Here is a 14,149-nt window from a genome sequence, read left to right as displayed (position 1 = left end):
ACCATTCACAAGAATGGAGAATCTTACCGTCTTGATACACCACTCTATCCAAGCCCTCCACCTCTCGCTAAACCCACATCTATGCAGCAAATACAAAACAAAGTCCCAATTTACATGGTCATAGGCCTTTTCCAAGTCCAATTTACAAAGAACACCTGGCACCCCTGATTTCATGCGACTATCCACACATTCATTTGCAATGAGAACGGAATCTAGGATTTGCCGACCCCCAATAAAAGCATTTTGAGAATAGGAGATGACCTTACCCAAAACAGTTTTCATCCTGTTGGCAAGAACCTTAGACACAATCTTATACACTCCTCCCACCAGGCTAATGGGCCGAAAGTCCTTCATCTCCACCGCATCCGCCTTCTTCGGAATCAAGGAAATAAAAGTTGCATTCAAGCTCTTCACCAATTGACGTCTACGATAGAACTCTGCAAAAACCGCCATAACGTCTTGTTTAATAACACCCCAGCAAGCTTGAAAAAAAGCCATGGAAAAGCCATCTGGGCCCGGAGCCTTATCACCATCCATGCCTTTTACCACCTCCCAAACCTCCTTTTCCTCAAAATCTCTTTCTAACCACCTATTATCCTCCTCTTCGATGGTCAAAAACGGCTGGTTATCCATTCTAGGGCGCCAAGTGCTTTGTTCCGAAAATATTAAAGAAAACATGTGAGAGATGACACTTTGCACTTATTAGACTAGGTTAAAAGAAATTTCCTCCAAACCAGTTTGGAGGAAATTTGTGTCCTTATATTATTTTTCATCATATATATATATATATATATATATATATATATATATATATATATTTCATGCGTTAAATATGGATTTTGTAGGGGAATTATGCTTTTTGAGAACTATTTGTAGGAACTCTGTTATTGCGTAATCTAATTTCAGCTTTCCCATAGCACAAAAAAGAAAATGTAAACCCCCAGAAGTATTTTCCTCCTCTCCTTGGTTTCTTAAGAAATTATAAATTATGGAATGAACTCTTGTTCTTGTATCTCTAATTAATAACTACTTCTATGACCTGTATTATCTTTTAAGTATATAGATAGTGAATTGCACATCAACACATAAAAAAAAGATAAACACATTTTTTTGGTCTAGTAAACTATTGAGGAAAGGAACAAGCATTTTTAAATACTCCTTGCATTCTCTGTAAACCTGGTCGCATTCTGATTTAGTAAGATTTGTGACTTAATATATATAATTCATCCTAATTTTTCTAAGGATCTGCTTGATGTCTATTCAAGATGGCTATAGTGAAGTTTGGCTTAGATTTGGTCAGAATGGGAGAGGAATGTGGAGGCTTAAGGATAATTATATAAATAATTGGAAAAAATTGTTGGAAGTATTACATAATTGAGCTTTAATTTTCTTGAATTTGGAAAGTTTATATAAGGATGTCACTAATTTTTGTCAATCTAGACTGTACTTTTAGTTTCCTAATGTGCTTTGAAATATGATGTTCATGGTCTAATTTCTTGAAATTTCTTTCATTTTATAAATTACAGGTTCCCTGGAAAAGTTTGGGCAAAGAACCTGTGATAGTTCTCATTGATCGTATCTTTGTTCTTGCTCATCCTGCTTCTGATGGTCGGACTCTCAATGTAGGATGATATTCTCTTTGTTGGAATAATTGATCTTGTTATTGCTAATAACTAAAGAAAGGTCAGTCGCTTCTTGTCTGAGTTTATCTTGTATTAATACTCTTTTCAGGAGGAGGACAGGGAAAAACTTTTTGAAGCAAAACTTCAACAAATTGAGGTAATATGCTTTTATACAGGTTTGCACATGCATGCGTGTCTGCTTTATATCTTGTAAGAGGTACTCTAGGCTGTTTGCCATATTTAAGTTTTGATATATACCTTATAATTTTGGTTCTCTTTCTGTTTTTACCTTCTAAATATACAATAACGAAATTGTATTTGTCGTAAAAAAGTTAGTTCCTGTAACATATTGACTTCTTGATTGATGTGGTTTACTATTTGCATTTCAGTGTTTGGTGTGCAGTTGAACTTCATGAGACTTTTTGTTTTGTATACCTTTAATTCTGTACTCTCTTCTACTTGCCTTCTTTTATGGCTTGTGTTATTTCTTTGAGAAACTTCACCTGTAATTATATAAATAATTTATATATTCCCTTTGTTCTTTCTTGATTGTTTTTGGTAAAGAATTTATCTGAGCAGCGATAGTAAGTCTAAAAACTTTAGATCTTTGTTTGTGCAAAATGTTTGTTTCTCTATGTGTCAAACATAAGATGGATTATTATATTGTGAGAATGAGGTGGGAACAATTGTGATCTCCGCCTCTTGATGTCTAATGAAAAGCTATTATATGTAAGATGCAATTTATCATCATTGTTGTTAACTTGGACCTTGTTTACCTTCTTGTGGGAAAACCTTCTTTTATGTTGCTAAATGTTACATGATTTTACTCGCTTATGATTCATCTTCAAATACACAGGAAAAAGCATATGGTCAATGTAGTAACTACAAAGCACTTAAATTAATAATCCAATCAAGCAAAATTGTTAATGGCTGTAATTTGCCTCTAATTTGGATTGTGTTTATGGTGATGTTGAAATTCCATACTTGTTTTTTTTTTTGATAAGTAATTATGTGATATAAAACAAGAGCGCAGAGGGGCGCAACCCATTTACACGGGAAGTATAAACGAGAGCTCCTAAGAGGGAGAGAAATGAAAAAGAAAATCAGTGAAACTAAACTCTAAAGGAGCTAGCCATGCGGCCGTCCAAGAGTAGAGAGTAAAGAAGAAAAAATGGGTCAATTCCTCTAAAGTCCTAGTGGAATTTTCAAAACATCTAGCATTTCTTTCAATCCAAATACACCACATAAGACACAGAGGGATCATCTTCCACACAGCTGCGCTTCGGGAACTACCTCCCGACCACCAACTATCGAACAAATCCCTCACCCTGCCAGGCATGACCCAATGCAATCCAAACCGAATAAAGATCGACTGCCAAAGAGCACTCGCGAGCTCACAGTGGAGAAGAAGATGATCGACTGTCTCTCCGGACTTTTTGCACATACAACACCACTCCATAACCACTATGTTCCTTTTACGCAAATTATCGTGCGTCAATATTTTGCCTAGGGCTGCAGTCCACCCAAAAAAAGCCACTCTCAAGGGAGCCTTAGTACGCCAAATGCTCTTCCAAGGAAAAACCTCTTGATAAGAGTGAGACAAAGCCTTGTAGAGAGACTTAACCTCGAACTTTCCTTTCTTGGACGAAATCCAGCACATACGATCAGTCACTCCTAAGGAAATCTTGCAAGAATACAACCGATCAAAAAAAGGAGAAACCAAATCCAGCTCCCAATCTTGAACGGACCTAACAAAAATAACATTCCATTCAACTCTCCCATTCCTCCAAGTAAAGTTATCCTTCACCCAAGCTTCTTTATGACTGGCAATACTAAATAAGGACGGGAAAGCTTGTTTCAAGGGATTTTCCCCACACCAAACATCATGCCAAAAGCGAACTTTCGAACCCTCCCCCACCTCGAACCGGATCCCTTTAGCAAAAAAATTCCACCCTTGACGAATGTGCTTCCAAAGACCCACACCATGGGAGCCTGAAACCTCCTTTGTGCACCACCCACCTTCCTTCTCTTCATACTTAGCTTTAATAACCTTACACCAAAAAGCATCGCTCTCATTCGCATACCTCCAAAGCCACTTCCCCAAAAGAGCTTGATTAAATTGGTGCATCTTCCGAATGCCAAGTCCTCCATATCGAAGGGGACGACAAACTTGATCCCAACCTACAAGATGCATTTTAGTCTCATCTCCCATTCCTCCCCACAAGAAATCTCTTTGGACTTTCTCAATCCTTTTAGCTACACTTATAGGAATCGGGAACAAAGACAAGAAATAGGTCGGAAGATTAGCCAAAGAGCTTTTAATAAGAGTTATGCGGCCTCCTTTAGAGAGATACATCCTCTTCCAACCCGCCAACTGACGCTCCATCTTTTCAATCACATCATTCCACATAACCGTATCCTTATACGGCGCCCCTAGAGGGAGGCCCAAATACTTCATAGGCAACTCGGCAACACTACACCCAAGGATACTAGCTAACACCCCAATGTTCTCCACCTCACCAATAGCCACAATCTTGGATTTTCCCAAATTCACTTTTAAACCCGAAACAGCTTCGAAGCATAAAAGAATAAGACGTACATACCGGATTTGCTCAATAGAAGCTTCACAAAAGATCAAAGTATCATCTGCAAATAAAGAGTGAGAGACCCTCAAATCCGATAAGACCCTATTTCCCACCGAGAAACCATTCAAAAGACCTTGTTCTACCGTCGCATTTACCATCTTACTCAGAGCCTCCATAACTAGCACAAACAACAAGGGGGAGAGAGGATCCCCTTGCCGGATTCCCCTCGAACTTTTGAAGAAGCCTTCCGGCGAGCCATTCACAAGAATGGAGAATCTCACCGACTTAATACACCACTCTATCCAAGCCCTCCACCTCTCTCCAAAACCACATCTATGCAACAAATACAAAATAAAGTCCCAATTGACATGATCATAGGCCTTTTCCAAGTCCAATTTACACAGAACACCTGGCAACCCTGATTTCATGCGACTATCCACGCTTTCATTGGCAATGAGAATGGAATCAAGGATTTGCCGACCCCCTATAAAGGCATTTTGGGAATAGGAAATGACCTTACCCAAAACAGTTTTCAACCTATTGGCAAGCACCTTAGCAACAATTTTGTACACCCCTCCCACCAAACTAATGGGCCTAAAGTCCTTCATCTCCACCGCTTCCGCCTTCTTCGGAATCAAAGAAATAAATGTAGCATTCAAGCTCTTCACCAATTGACGTCTTCGAAAGAACTCAGCAAAAACCGCCATAACATCTTGTTTAATTACTCCCCAACAAGCTTGAAAAAAAGCCATGGAGAAGCCATCTGGACCCGGGGCCTTGTCACCATCCATGCTTTTTACCACCTCCCAAACCTCCTTTTCCTCAAAGTCTCTTTCTAACCACCTATTATCCTCCTCATCAATAGACAAAAACGGCTGGTTATCCATTCTAGGACGCCACGAACTTTGTTCCGAGTATAAACCTTGATAGTACTGCACTATGTGATCTTTTATTGCAGCTGGGTCCCCGGATAATTCACCATTGATACTAAGCACCTCCACACGATTTCCCCTACGATGAGAATTAGCCATCTTGTGGAAGAAACGAGTATTTCGATCCCCCTCCTTAAGCCACAACGCTCTCGATTTTTGTCTCCAATGAATTTCCTCACACAACAAGGTATTCTCCAACTCTTTCATCAAGTCAACCTTCCGACTCTTCTCCTCCTGGTCTAAACCTCTCGACTCTGCCACCTCATCCAGCTCTTCAATACCTCCCAACAGCTCTTTCTTCTTCTTCCCAATATCTCCAAACACCTCCTCATTCCACTTTTTCAAATCCGTTTTAAGGGATTTCAATTTATTAGCAAGCACATAACTGGGTAAACCCTCAAACAAATACGACCCCCACCAATTAGATACCTTATCCACAAAACCCTCTGCTTTAAGCCACATGTTTTCAAATTTAAAAGGCTTATTACCTCCACAAGGGGACCCACAATCCAACAATAAAGGAAAGTGATCGGAAAGCAAGCGTTGAAGTCTTCTTTGTGCCACTGCTGGGTAATGGTCTTCCCACTCCGGAGAAAGCAAAAACCGATCTATCCTCGACCAATTCTCATTTTCTTGGTTATTAGACCAAGTAAATTGACCCCCCATCATCGGAATATCCACCAAATTGTTCTCTGAAATGAAATCTGAGAAGTCCATCATACCCGAAGAGTAATAAGAACCATTAGAGCGCTCACTAGGAAATCGAACCATATTGAAATCCCCACCCAAACACCAAGGAATCTCCCATATACTCAACAAACCAGCCAACTCTTCCCAAAGAGCCCTTCTCTCCCTTTCCTCATTCGGCCCATACACCCCTCCAAACGCCCAAACCCAATTATCATCCACATTTTGGAAAGTACAAGCCAAAGTGAAATGCCCCACACTCTCCTCCTTGCACTCCACTACCCTCCTATCCCACATCATAAGCATCCCCCCCGACAAACCATTAGAACTTTTGTACTTCCACCCTACATGTTGACCTCCCCATAAACTATGAATCACCTCACGAGAAAAAACCTCCATCTTAGTTTCAATCAAACACACTATGTCCGCTTTCCATTCTTTCAAAAGACCCCTAATGCGCAGCCTTTTTTTGAGGGCATTCAACCCTCTCACATTCCATACTACAATGTTAAGCTTCATGATCCACCAAATTCCCCCTCTCACCATCCTCTAATTCCTCAATTCCATGGGATTCAGGAACACAATCCGAGACACCCCCCAAACCAGAATCTTGCTGCAATCTAGAAGCTTCAATAGCATTGAACAAGGCCACCAACTCCTCCTTTCTCCCCTCATCCGAAATACCAATTTTAGGACAGAATTGCACACAATTATTAACTACCCACCTGGGTGAGATCACATCTGACTCTAACTCCTCCAACCCTGGTATATCTGAGCCGCTTTCCTCAACTCTGCCTGCACCCTGACTCGCCTGACCCAAAATCACAGCCTCCCCCCCATAATCCTGCTGTTCCTCACCCCCCATGACTGACCCCACCTTCCGGCGAGAAGAGCTCCCCCTCAGAATCTGCCCTGGAACCACTCCCGCACCTATCCCATGCTCTCCGGTCTCCAAAGGCCTCTTCGGCGACCTCTGTCCACGCCCCGACGACGACAGTGTCTCCGGTACCCTCTGCGAGACTACCGGAGTTGGCCCGAGGATCCCTTTCGACTGCCCATAAGCCGAAACTGCGTCTTCTAGCAAACCCACCTTAGCCGCGTTCCATCTCTGCGGTCCCCTCTTCCTCCTTCTATAAGTCATCAGGTTCTTGTCTTCACTATTAGGCTGGAACTTCTTCGCCGCTGGACTGACGATCTTTGCGTCGCTGGTTCTCGTCCCGGCCATGAAAGCTCCCGCTTCTTGCACAGATGTGCCGCTAATCTCCCTGAGATTCCTTACGTTTTCTGACCCAGTCCCCCCTTCCCCCCTTTCTTCTCCTACAACCATCGGCGCACTCACCGGAGTTGCCGAGAAGTTTCCAGGGGCCTCCGTAGAACTCAAAACAGGTGGGAAACTAAACGTTCGTGGCCCATTTTTTGATGGACTAACGCTAGAACCCACTCCTGAGCCCACACTGCACTTGGGTTTGAACACCATTTTCTTTTTAACCTTCAAACTACTAATGGGCTTCCATATTTTTTCTCCCGGCCCAGTTCTCATTTTCCCTTTCATTTTTGCCAAACTCTTTCCATCTTCTTTCTTTGCTACCAGCCCAGGTCCACTGAAGCACACCTCATTTAATACCTTATCAATCCTTGTCAACCCCACGTCACATTCCTTCTTCAGACGCTTCAACAGTTCTTTCACATTGAGGAGCTCGATGCCTACCTCAGAGTAGGTCTGCATGTTGCTCTTCCGTCCCTTCATGTGCTCAGGTCCTGACAACAGCTCCACCTGCTCCACTGCCTTCACTGTGACGTTCACCGGAGCTGAAGACGAAGATCCCACGCAACCTCCATCCTTCCGACCATGCATACCATACTGTACCAGATTCTGCACAGACTTCGCCGGCCAGAATTTCTTCGTCGGCACCCCCCCAACGCCTCCCTGCGTCATCGCCACCTCTTGGGTCTTCTTCTGGCCACCCCAGTTCTTGCCATAATTCTGAACATAATGTCGCCTCTCCTGAGCATGGCCGAAAGTGCACTCATCCTGGGCTTCCTTTGACTGCATTCTTGCTACCTCTGCATAGCTTCTCTTCTTCTTGTCCTCATTGTCTCCCTTTCCTCCCCTAAACTCTCTGATCTCTGAGAACACACGGTTTCCCCCAAGAGCTGCATTAGCCATTTTCATTTCCTTGGTAAAGCGATCCCACCCAAACCCCCGTCGTCCTTCAGGAATGATGATCGAGCCACATCTGCTTCTACCATCAAATTCCTCCACTGTCAAAAAGCAACCGTGCCTATTTGAACTCTTTTGGGCAATTATTCTAGGATATCCAGCCCTGGATTGATCCCAAAATACAACAGTGTTGTTCACAGCCACCAATTCATCCACTATACTCACCAACCAAGCTAGTTCATCTTTTTTTAAAAAAATGGACCTTTTGAATCTTTTGCTTCTCTAAAAAATCCTCACCCCTGATGCCCCTACCTTGATCAACACCTCAAATTCCTTGGACTCCACTGTCCATCTCCTCGGCCCCGCCATAGCACAGCCTCCAACTATTGCAAACCACAACACACGCGCCCTCACGCGCCGGCACTACACTCACTCTCACTCTCACACTCAGACACTCACTCTCAAGAGTAACACCTAAAATTCCATACTTGTGTTCAGGATTCTTGGTCTTGGATTTAAAAATATGCTTTTTTACCATTGCATATCAGAAGAGACTTTGCAGCTTTGATCCTTGATAAAAGTTTTTAATACTCCTCACATATTGCATGCAGGAAGCAGAGTCAGCAACCCTGGAAGCAATATCAAGGTCAAAGCTAGGAAGCGTAAGCTTATAAATTCAATACTTCTTTTAGTGTGGGAATCAACGATTATTTAGTAGAGCTACTTTATACTCGTTTGGTGTTATTATTTATTTTTTGATACCTTGTCATATTTCAGTAGACTTTGTTATGTTTATGTTTATCGTTATTATTATTATTATTTTTTCTATTGTAAGTAACATGTAGGCCTTGCTGATGTATATATGCATTGGCAATTTCTCATCCAAAGGCTCTTGTTGGGTGAAATGCTTGTCGTTCACATTGTCTAGGTTGATGTTCATGTTATTCTCTACTGTGAAACCATATTTTTTGGGGTTGTGTCTTCTGATGAAGTCATGAAGTTCTCAATCAGGTGTTGAGATTTCGAAGCAAGATCTTTTGCCCAATTTTTTTTGTATTCTATTGTCTTCTTGCTTGTTTATTTGTTTGTTTCTTTTCAGCTTGGAAGAGATGTAGTTGCAATCCACTTGTTAGTTCTATATTTTGTAAAACAAAAGAATCACTGCATTTCTCTTAATTTTGTTTTAATTTTTATTTTGGTGTGATTTTGTTTTGTACTACTGTGTTGTATCGATGGCTGGCAGTGGCCCTTATCTTTTTGCTTCTATTGTGGATAACTATGGTTTCCTCTGGTAGTCTTATGGAGCATAATCTAGGTGTTAATATATTAATGTATGGAGTATGGTGTAGGTGTTAATATTAGTTTATATGTAGCATTGTTTTAGCTACAAAAAATGGAGATTTTGCATAATAACTCAATGGAAGAAATGTAAATTTGCTGAATTCGTAGCAGTGAGGGAATAGTGTTATATTGATGGTTGGGTATTGCTTTCGTCATCCATAAGGAGATAAAGAGCATGCTGCCTGGAATAAATGAGAAAAGAGGGCAGTGGTTTTAAAGAAACTATTATGTGTTGTCTAATGGTTGTAATTTGTGAAGTTAATTTGAAATGAGTGGCTTGCCTTGAACCTAGACATAGCACTGATTCCAGGCAAGATTAGGGTAAGTGTTGTAAGGTGGTTTGTGAGAGGTTGATCAATTAAATAAGGTCCCATTAGATGTAAGTGAAAGGTTTGATTCTTCAAACATTTTAGCAATTGATACCTAACTACTAGTAACCATTGCTTTTAGGCGGCCGGTGTATATAGCTACTTTTTGTTAATGATTTGAGTCTACCTGTTCTTTTTCTTGCCTTAGAGGGGAAAATACATATACCCCCCTTCAAACTAACATCCAATTTGTAAGGTCCCCCCAAACTAAAGATTGCATCAATGTCCCTCCTAAATTGCCAAGCAATGTACCCTTTTTGTCCCGCAACAAGACAAAATGACCCTAAAATAAGACAAAAATACCCTATAAATTCGAAAAAAGAAAAAAGAAAAGAGAAACTTTTAAATTTAAAATTGAAAACTAAAAACTATTTTTTTTTAAAGGGAGGAAGAGGGGGTGGCTCGGCCAAAAACCATCCCCAAGGCCATGGGGTGGGCCATGGGGATGCTAGCAACCCCCTCTTCCACTTTTTTTATTTATTTATTTAAGTGAAGGGTATTTTTGTCATATGGGAGTACATTACAAATTTTTGGTAATTTGGGGAGACATTGAAAATTGGATGTTGGTTTGAGGAGAGTATGTGTACTTTTATATTTTTATTTTTTTAAATTTTTTATTTTTTGTATGATGTTTGTACCAACTACTTTTACTTTTCTTCATGCTCATTCATATTTTCAGAGTGCTTTAGCATGTTTCCCTCAAGCTTGTTCCTGAATTCCTGTATTTGTGCGAAAACATGGTGATATATGCAGATTTTAGTGTTTCACTTTTTCTTCTTCTTCTTCTTCTTATTATTTTTTTTCTGGTGCAGCCACCTCCTGGGAATTCATGGCTAGGTTCTCTAATTGCTACCATCATTGGAAATCTTAAGATATCAATTAGCAATGTACATATTAGATATGAGGATTCTGTCAGGTTGGTGGATGTGTTTTTTTTTTTTTTTGTTGGTTTTAATGTTTTTGTCTTTAGTTGATGGTTCAGATCTTGTTTATCTCTTCATATGTTTTGTTCACCAATTTAATTCTATAATCTTCATCTTCTTGTGCATGTGATAGTATGCTTCTTATCTGCCTGCTTCTAAAAACAAAAATGTTTTCCATGCAGTAATCCAGGACGGCCATTTTCCTCAGGCGTTACTTTGGCCAAACTTGCTGCTGTTACGATGGATGAGCAGGGAAATGAAACCTTTGACACTAGTGGTGCTCTGGATAAATTGCGGAAGGTTAGGCTTGCCTTCTTTCTTTGTGAAGTTACTTTTACTAAAATAGTTATGTGGAGAGCAGCATATGGCATTTCCAATGTCTGATATAAAACTAATGATTAGTTTAGCATCTTTTTGAGACATTCGTGTAGGTCGGAAAGTAATTACTTAAAGGAGAGAACATTCTATCTAGATCGACATTAAGTATTTAGAGTCACATTTCTTTGACTTTTGGAATGCTGAGTTACAATATCCTTTTTTTTTTTTTTTTTTTTTGGGTTAGTATTTAAACTAGGATGTCAGTGCTAAAGATTTTGATTTTCTAGGGCATTGTTTATGTTTGTCTTGAACACATGGTTAAAAAATTTGGACATACCTCTCTCAAGAATGGTGGACTTTTATCTAGAATGAATCCTTTTGATGTTTAATTTTTTTTGATAAGTAATTTCATTTTTTTGATAAGTAAATCAGTTTTATTAAAAACGCAAACGCCCCAAAGTACACTTGGAGTATACAAAGGATCACCTAGCTAGGATGAGAAAAACAGACAAGGAACTCATCATAGCTAATCGTCACCAGACAAACATACGTTACAGTCCAAAGATATAAAGCATGAAGACAAGAGGATAATATGTCCTCAGAGAACCTCTTCAAATCCTCAAAGCACCTATTATTTCTCTCTCTCCATAAACACCAAAAAAAGCAAGTAGGCACCATCTTCCAGACCGCAACACTCCCTCCCTTCCCGAGGACCACCAACATGCTAGCAACTCGACAACCCTCCTAGGCATCACCCAAGACAACCCAAAGCGGCCAAAGAAAGCACTCCACAAGACAGAAGCTACCTCCCAATGAAGAAAAAGATGATCTACTGGCTCCTCACTCGTCTTACACATACAACATCTGTTCACCACAATCACATGTTGTTTCCTGAGGTTATCTAAGGTCAGAATTTTGCCCAAAGCCGCCGACCATGCAAAGAAAGCCGCCGATAATGATAAGTAATTTCATTATCATTAAAGCGCAATGGGGTGCAAACCTAGTACACAAGGAATATACAAGAGAACTTTTGGTTTAAAGAAAAAGAACACAAATTCAAAAACTCTGCAAAACTAGAAACAATCACTTTAGAGACTAGAAAAAGAAGAATACCTTTTGAAGTTAAACAGACTCTTTTTTGGGGTACAAAACTAACTATTTATTCGTCGATAATTTATGCTCCTAGCACGCACACATACACACACACACACACACACACACACGGATATATATATTTTTTGATAAATAATGTATATTAAAAAACATGCAAAAGGGCGCAACTCATGTACACAGGAAGTATACAAGAAAATCCCTACTAATTAGAAAAGGAAGCACATAACACTAAAAAATCAGAAAACGTATACACATGCAAATTAGACCATGGCACTCTCCATGAAAACATAGTATGTAACGCCAACTTCTTCAACTCGAGCTAGCCACTCACGATTTTCAAAGCTTTGTGCATTCCGTTCTCTCCAGAGACACCACATCACCCATAATGGAATCATTCTCCATATGTGCAAAGCAAGCCGATTACCCAACTATCTCCTCCAACTCCCCAAGCAATCACTCACCCTGCGCGGCATAACCCAATCAACACCAAAGAGTTGAAGAAACACGTTCCATATCTCAGTTGCAATCTCATAATGCAGGAATAAATGGTCAATGGACTCTCCACTTGTTTACACATGTAACACCACTCCATCACCATAATTTTCCTCTTCTGTAAATTGTCCAAAGTTAGGATTTTTCCTAGAGCCGCCGTCCACACAAAAAAAGCTACTCTCGGGGGAGCCTTCACCTTCCAAATATTCTTCCAAGGACCAAACGCCTATGCTGGAGTAGATAGAATCTGATAATAAGACTTCACTTCAAAGATCTTCCTTTTTGAAGGATCCCAACAAATTTTATCCTCACCTCCATATCTAATTTTTTGGGAATACAACAATTCAAAAAATCTCGAGACCTCATCAATTTCCCAATCATGCATTGGGCGAATAAACAGAACATTCCAATGACTGAGACCATTTGGGATCTCCATATTCTCCTCCACCCACGCATCCTTGTTACATGCAATATTGTACAATTTCTGGGAATAATATCTTCGATGGAAGTTCTTCACAGCACACATCATGCCAAAATAACACTTTAGAACCATCTCCTATGTCAAACCGCACATGACGCGCAAAACCCTCCCACCCCCTTCTAATACATTTCCACACTCCCACTCCATAAGTTCCCCCTACCTCCTTAGAACATCAATCATCCCTTTGACTATCATATTTAACTTCCACTAATTTCCTCCACAAAGCATCCCATTCTGTCGCATTCCTCCACAACCACTTGCCCAACAAAGCACAATTAAGCTGAATAATTAAATTATTAAAGCATAGTCAAAGTGATGCAACTCATGTATATGGGAAGTTAATAAAAGACATGAACATCTCAAAATTAGTCATTTTTTTGTATAAGTGAATGAACTTCATTAAAAAATGCAAAGGGCGCATCCAAGTACATAAGAAGTATACAAGAGAAACACCTAACCAGAAAAGGAAAAAAAAGATCAAATAAGGCATGAAAACTAGAAATATGAAAACACTCATAGGCAACCATCCATTGGTATAGGGTATTGAAGAAGAAAGGCCTTTAATTCCACTACCGTCCTCTCACTGTTTTCAAAGATTTGATCGTTTCATTCTTTTCGAATACACCACATTAAGTAAGGTGGGATCATCGTCCAAATAGCTTCACTTTGAGGACTACCCCACTGCCCTCTCCAACAAGAAAGAAATCTATCTCTCGACGGGGCTTGACCCATCTAACCAAAGCAATTGAAGATAGAGTTCCATTAGGCACTAGCTATCTCACAATGAAGTAAAAGGTGGTCAAAGGTTTCCCCCACTCTTCTTGCACATGCAAATACCAATTTATCACAGTAATTTGCCTCTTTCTTAAGTTATCCAAAATAAGGATCTTTGCTAAAGCGGCCGACCATGCAAAGAAAGCCACTCTCAAGGGGGCTTTACATCGCCAAATACTCCTCCAAGGGAAATTATTGCAAACATGGGGAATACAACTAATTGAAGAACGAAGTAAAGAGTTCCATCTCCTAATCATGAGCCCCTCTTACGAAATTAACATTCCACTGAGGAGAGCCATTGGATAATTGAAGATGATCCAGCATAGAGGCATCCCCTAGAGCAGGCAATGCT

At 40.3% G+C, this 14,149-nt stretch overlaps 2 protein-coding genes across 3 annotated transcripts in view; one reads left to right on the top strand and one right to left on the bottom strand.

The window, feature by feature from the left end:
- LOC132176414 (calcium-dependent lipid-binding family protein) overlaps positions 1–14,149 on the top strand; it is a 97,838-nt gene that overhangs the window by 7,791 nt on the left and 75,898 nt on the right. For both annotated transcript variants that reach the window (XM_088513857.1, XM_088513856.1), the window contains exons 4-8: positions 1,527–1,622; positions 1,732–1,779; positions 8,599–8,649; positions 10,509–10,612; positions 10,802–10,919. In XM_088513857.1, coding sequence (XP_088369983.1) covers positions 1,527–1,622; positions 1,732–1,779; positions 8,599–8,649; positions 10,509–10,612; positions 10,802–10,919 — 417 coding nt within the window. The remainder of the gene's footprint in view (positions 1–1,526; positions 1,623–1,731; positions 1,780–8,598; positions 8,650–10,508; positions 10,613–10,801; positions 10,920–14,149) is intronic.
- Positions 2,641–6,225, bottom strand: LOC148587739 (uncharacterized). Its single transcript, XM_088513393.1, has 4 exons — positions 5,569–6,225; positions 5,051–5,442; positions 4,617–4,885; positions 2,641–3,803 (listed from the first exon to the last, which is right to left on the bottom strand). The coding sequence occupies exons 1-4, from the start codon at positions 6,223–6,225 to the stop codon at positions 2,698–2,700; spliced, it is 2,424 nt and encodes an 807-aa protein (XP_088369519.1). The 3' UTR covers positions 2,641–2,697.

This window comes from Corylus avellana, chromosome 2 (assembly GCF_965113065.1).
Source record: "Corylus avellana chromosome 2, dhCorAvel1.hap1.2, whole genome shotgun sequence".
Taxonomy (NCBI): Eukaryota; Viridiplantae; Streptophyta; class Magnoliopsida; order Fagales; family Betulaceae; genus Corylus; species Corylus avellana.
This window is presented reverse-complemented; position numbering and strand designations above follow the sequence as displayed.